The 6,656-nt window shown below is 41.5% G+C and overlaps 1 protein-coding gene across 1 annotated transcript in view; it reads right to left on the reverse strand.

The window, feature by feature from the left end:
* Positions 1 to 333: 333 nt before the first annotated feature.
* The window catches only part of LOC308081788 (low-density lipoprotein receptor-related protein 1-like), a 285,687-nt gene continuing 279,364 nt past the window's right edge, over positions 334 to 6,656 (reverse strand). Inside the window, exons 88-89 of the mRNA XM_080423412.1 lie at positions 3,596 to 3,740; positions 334 to 3,023 (exon numbers count right to left, since the gene is read on the reverse strand). Coding sequence (XP_080279538.1) covers positions 2,883 to 3,023; positions 3,596 to 3,740 — 286 coding nt within the window. The 3' untranslated portion in view covers positions 334 to 2,882. The remainder of the gene's footprint in view (positions 3,024 to 3,595; positions 3,741 to 6,656) is intronic.

Raw genomic sequence — 6,656 nt, forward strand, 5'->3', positions numbered from 1 at the left:
CCTAGAAACTCCATTCACACTTTTTATAATTCATCTTACTGTGGACACAAATGCTTGAACCTTTTCCTTTGAAATTTTAGATTTTAGCGTTAGGCTTTTCAATAATAGCAGATATACAAGCTCACAGCGTGTCACTTTGTGCCGCGCTGTGAGCTTGTACATCTGCTATTTTTTTTATCTTGGTCTTGAAAGTGTTTGAAAAAGGTTGAATAATAATTAAAATTTTTTTTTGAATAAAGTAAAGTTGAATGTCTGCGTTGAATGTTCTAATAGTGACCAGCTTGCTGTACATTATCCCTTATACACCAGTAAAAAGAAGACAAGGATATGTGCTTGTTTTCTGTACAGTTTTTAAAATTTTATTTATAACAATATCTGTTATTTTGTTTGCAAAGTACTCCAGCAAAAATTAAAACATTATTCTCTTTAAAAAAAAAAAAAGTCTGAGCCTCCATGCATTGTGTACTATAAAAGCTATGTGTCATTTTTCATTTAAAAAAAAGGACTAATCAAAAAAACAAACAATAAAAGAAAAACGCACATATGATTTTGCAAAAATGTTCTTTAGGTAAAATGATTGTACTCTTCTCTCAATTAAAAGACAAAACATAGATAAAAAAAACAACACTTGCAGACAGATAAGCACAAAAAAAAATATGAGTTGTTATTCTAGTTACATTAAAGATTGTTATTTTTTTTTCTCACATGCATTAAGATATGGCTGACCACCTTCTGACAGAAGCAGCATTTTGGGACAGAGGCTGAGGCTTAAAAGACACGTCAGAGCAACCAGAACGGTTAGCATTAGCAGCAGCAGGGCACAAAGGATAGGGGGGATAGCGGGGGGTTGGGGGGGACGGCTAAGGAGAAACACGGGGGAATGCTGGGGGGGGACTGACTGAGAAATGTACTCAACCATTTTCAAACTGGCGTCCCTATTTTGGGTACATCATTATAGGCAGAAATCTCCAAAATGGCCTCGAATAAATAGCTTATCTACAAGCTCACCACGCGTCACAAAATGCATCGCGTTGAGAGCTTTTAGATCAGCTATTTTCGCTTTGCGACACTGTTGTACGACAAAGTACAACAAAACAGGCGTAAGTGGTTAAAATTGAGCCATTACAAAAAACGCTAAAGCACAGACAAAAAGGCAGAAACATCACCTACGGGACAAGACCAGACGTACATTATCTTAGTCTTCACAGAAATCAACCCCAAGAAATTATAAGACGCAAAAAAAAAAAGAAAAAAAGGACCCAACTCAATCCTTTCTCCTTTCACTGTCGCCATAACTGTAGCGTTCCTCTGTTCAACACAAACGGAGGAACACCCCTGTAACAGTCAACTCAAGGCTTGTTCAGGACGTTGATACTTCTTCCCATGACCACTCATCAAAGTATCTGTGGTTATGTCCCCTTAATCATTATTATTAGTGCTGGCCTGCTGTGGCCCTATAATGGGCACCTCATCACTGAAGTGCCCACCCCGCGGAAGCATTCACCTTCACCACCAGCCTGGAAATCCAACCATTCCAGATTCTCTTGATTGTTATGGCTAATTTATGCTCGACTCGCCGAAAATAACGGACACGATTTTTCAACTTGAAAATCAGTTATTTCGGTTGAGCGACGCGGCCCGCCGACGATTATAATTTAGGCGATACACCTCTATCAACCACTCTGTCTGGAATGTTTTCTACACATCATTCGTTTCATCGTACTCCAACTTCCATCAGACACTGACATAATGCCTCTCATCCTCTCATTTCAACAACACTTGAGCCTTAAAAGGAAAAACGTTGCCCATTTTCAACCCAAATCTAATTTTTCTGATGTGAGATCGATATTATAATGTGGCAAAAGGAAAATACAAAAATGTCTTCTGTGCATTTCTCTGTGAAATGTTGACGTCGCAAACCATCATCGGGCGAACATTCCATACGATTTGATGATGTGAAGCGACGCGTTTGATGTCATCGTTTGGCGACGTCAACATTTTGTGGAGAAATACACAGAAGACATAGGGGATAATATTGATCCCCACACATCATCAGAACAATGGGATCTAAGGTTGAAAATCGACAAAGTTTCCCCTCCAACATCATATAGGATGTAATAAAAACAAACATACATCGACCTGCTTTACATCTTACGGCATAGGTGCATACGCTACACCGCAAAACATGAATTCTGTGCAAGGAAGAAAACACAATCATTTCATGAACATTGTTCTCTGAGAAAATTATATGGAAATACTGTAGTTGCCACCTGGTATTGACATTTTAACACGTGCTGCTATACACAAACGGTGCAATAATAAATCTGTCTCACACAACCAAACTGTCATCAAGACAACATTGGTACCGTTTTTTTTATAAAACTTTGAGTATTACCTTCCCCGCTCAAAGTCTCAACACAAACAACAAACAGTTGGCACTGGTGAAATGGAACAATGTATTTTTCTTTTCTCTATACAATTCATACAAAAATAAAAAATTAAAATTGCTCCGATGATTAACATATTTTTCTTCAAATTTTTCTTGTTTCCATTTCATTTTGCACAGAGGTAGTGGCTATTTAGGTAAAAGGGGAAGAGGACAAGTGTAAATTAAAAATCTCTCATAGAAAATGTTATTCTTCTTTTTTTCGTTGACCAGAGGAAATCTCAAAAGAACAAAATATAATACTGCAATCACATACAAAAGTAGTCCTTCATTTTTGTACATTTTATACAGTGTTCGCGCTTTTTTTTGTCAATTCTTTTCTTTAAGTTTTCACCTCTCTCTTTTTTTTTCTTTTTCTTTTCTTTTTAAAAGGCAAAAAAGAGGGGGCCATGTGTTGGGGGGGCGTAGAGTGACCCCCAGGGGGCCAGTCGACAGTCTAGGTCAGTGGGTCCACCAGGGGCTCCTCGTCCCCCCGCGACAGAAGCTCCTTCTTTTCGTCCGTGCTGGCCAGGGAGTTGCGGCTGTTCTGGCCTCCCATGTACAGAGTGGCGTATACCGGGTTGGTGAAGTTGGTTGGCTGGGAGAGGAGGAGAGAGACGGCCACATCACAACATTAGATCAAAGGCTCAACATTGGTACAGCATTAGATCAGCTTTTCCATCTCTTTTATACATACTAGTGTTTGTATTTGTTAATGAATTTGTTAATAAAGCTTAATGTGCAACATTGTTTTCTCACTCAACAGTAAACAAACCAACATACAGTATAAGTGTATACAGAGTATCTGCACATTTATAAAGTTACAATTTAAAGGGATAGTTCACCCCCAAAAATACTTTTTCTATATCTATAACCATGAATTCAAGTCTCTATGGGGTGACTAATCAATAGAAAAAAAGTCATTTTGGGGGTGAACTATCCCTTTAATGACTTTTCAGAGCTTTTTAATACCTCTAAAAATAAAATAAATAAAGAAAACTAGTAATACAGTAAGACTATTACTACATCAAAAGTAGCCATCAAACTATACTATTTTATGCTTTTGACACTGGCTTTGGCAACGTAAACAAAATTATGATTTCTTATGCCAATGAAGCTCCTTTGAGTTGAACTGAATAGAATTGTGTTATTTATTTATTTATTTCTTACCTTGTCCGGGTCTAACGTGAAGTCTGCGTCCAGCAGTTCCCCGGCGTCGTCGTCGGGCTCGCCCTCGTAGATCTTGTAGGCGGGGTTACCGATCTCAACGTTCATGGCCCCGTTGGTCATCCTCTGGTGCTGGAAGCCCTTGGCCCTACGGGGGGGGGGGGGGGGGGGGTCAAGAAAGATCAAGTTAAAGCAGATCATTGCTCGGCCACCAGGTGTTTTGTAGGAGCGTATACAACAACGCAAGCGAGGGGCAGCATGGTCACATCATGGTCACATCATGAGGTCACATCAAGAGGTCACATCATGGTCACATCATGGTCACATCATATGGTCACATCATGAGGTTACATCATGGTCACATCATGAGGTCACATCATGAGGTCACATTATGGTCACATCATGGTCACATCATGAGGTCACATCATGGTCACATCATGAGGTCACATCATGAGGTCACATCATGGTCACATTATGGTCACATTATGGTCACATCATAGTCACAGCATGGTCACATCATGAGGTCACATCATGGTCACGTCATAGTCACATCATGAGGTCACATCATGGTCACATCATGGTCACATCATGACGTCACATCATGGTCACATCATGTTCACATCATGGTCACATCATGGTCACATCATGAGGGGGGAAGCATCACATTACTGTCACCACCATCATCCAAGGAACAACAGCACAGCCAACCTCCAGAAACAAGACCAGGAGACCTGGTTCTGCCAGACCCAGAATAAATTCCTAGTCCTTTATAAGGACTTTGTATGACGGACTTCGTATTACGTGTCAGCCTGTGTCCCTTTTATGCCCATGTATGGAGAAGAAAGGGTCCCTTTTATACAGCCGGTCTTTTTCGCCCATGTATGGACGAAAGGGGGCCGACCCTCTGGGTCTGGCAATAACCAGCATTCATCTACTGCAGTGGTTCCCAAAATGATTTTGGGGGGGTCCCCTGATGACTTAATGATAGCTTAATGTGCAACATTGTTTTCTCACTCAACAGTTAACAAATCAACATACAGTATAAGTGTATACAGGGTATCTAAAGTTACAATTTATTGACTTTTAAGACCTTTTTTAATACCAAATTGTCATATATTACGTAAGGAAGAGGCAAACATTGTGAAAATAGCCGATCTACAGGCTCACAATGCCTCACAGTGCGAGCTTGCAGATCGTCTATTTTCACAATATTTACCTGTGGAACCGAGTCAAACTAAATGTAATTCCAAATGCTTGCCAAGGTGGGGGGTCCCCAGTTCAAATATGATTATTTTGGGGGGTCCCAGTTCAAATATGATTATTTTGGGGGGTCCCCAGTTCAAATATGATTATATGGGGGGAGGGTTGCGGCCTGAGAAGTTTGGGAACCCTTGCACTACACTGCACGGTAAGACCTACACCTGTATCTATCTCTTAACCTGTATCTATCTACTGTATCTCTTGGTAAATGCTGGATTTTTGCCAGACCCAGGGGGTCGGGCCTACATGAGGCTTTGTCGGTCCCCTTTTGCTATCGTTTTCGTCCATATACGTCCATATATGGACGAAAACGTTTTCTTACATGTCCCTCTTTTTGATTGGCCAAGCTTAGCGTGACGTAGTTTAGAAACCATTCAGATTTCCGGCCATTCAGATTTCAACCACTAGGGGTCTGGCAGTACCAGGTCCCCTGGTTCCCTTGTTAAGTCACATTTTCCAATATTATCTGCTTGGAAGAAGAATGCTGTCGCAGTGTCCGCCTCTCTAAGTAATGACAGACACTACTGACCCAAACTACAGACACAGTACGGTACCATACAGCACAATAATGATGGACGTACAGTACGTCTAACACACAGCACTGACCCCACACAGACAGATCTATTCATAGTGCGGGTTGGATAGATCTGTGCTTAAAAGCCTGATTCCTTAGTTGTGGCACAAGCGTCACCCACCAAAAAGAGCCAGCCTACAAGCTAGCCTGTAGATTGGCTCTTTAAATCCATTAAGACAGGGAACGCATCTGTGTCATTTTAAAGTTTCTTTGGCTATTCAAAAAATAGCAGATCTACAAGCTCATAGCGCGGCTATGAGCTTGTAGATTTTTTTGCAAATCTTTGAATATATATATGTTTTAAAGTGAACGTTTTTAACTCCGATCTGTGCTTCTGGGGGTCCCTGGAACAACATATTTTGAGATGGGGGTCCGTGGCCAAATACATATAGTTCTGGGGGTCCTTGTCATGGAAAAGTTGGAGCGCCACTGATATAGAAACATACCGTTATGATTTAGAAAACATTTTTAGATATGTATTTGGCCGCGGACCCCCCCCCCCATCTCAAAATGTTTTGTTCCAGGGACCCCCCCACAGAAGCAAAGATTTGAGTTACAAATGTTCGCTTTAAAAATACGTCAAAGATTTGCAAAAATGTTCACGATTTTTCAAAAATAGCAGATCTACAAGCTCATAGCGCGGCAGCTATGAGCTTGTATATCTGCTGTTTTTGAATCGCCAAAGTATAAAATAATGGTTAAAGCGGTTGCTTTATCGGTCTTAATGGGTTAGCCTGCATCAGGCTAAGTATAGGTCAAAGCTAAGGCCAAACGTATTCTTTATTCTTTGTTGTATGGCCGCGTCACTAAGTGTTGCGACGATACGACCAAAAGGATAAATGTGGCTTTAAGGATTTGGGGGCGGAGCGCTCTGAGGGGTAGGAGGCGGAGCTCTGAGGGGTGGGCGGAGCCATGGGTAGGCGGAGCCATGGCTCAATGACCAGACCAGAGGGAATGGAGCAACATTGACCACAGGACTAAATGAATACCAACCACACCACAACCAATGACGAGAGAGAGAGAGAGAGAGAGAGAGAGAGAGAGAGAGAGAAGAGAGAGAGAGAGAGAGAGAGAGAGAGAGAGAGAGAGAGAGAGAGAGAGAGAGAGAGAGAGAGAGAGAGAGAGAGAGAGAGAGAGAGAGAAAAGAGCATGTTTTGGATGTAGGTGAATGCGTAACCCCGGCAACCGTTACCGCGAGTGTCTGGAGCAGGACTTGCCGGGCCTGCTAGA

Source organism: Gymnoscopelus braueri (genome assembly GCF_963280865.1).
Source record: "Gymnoscopelus braueri genome assembly, chromosome: 3".
Taxonomy (NCBI): domain Eukaryota; kingdom Metazoa; phylum Chordata; class Actinopteri; order Myctophiformes; family Myctophidae; genus Gymnoscopelus; species Gymnoscopelus braueri.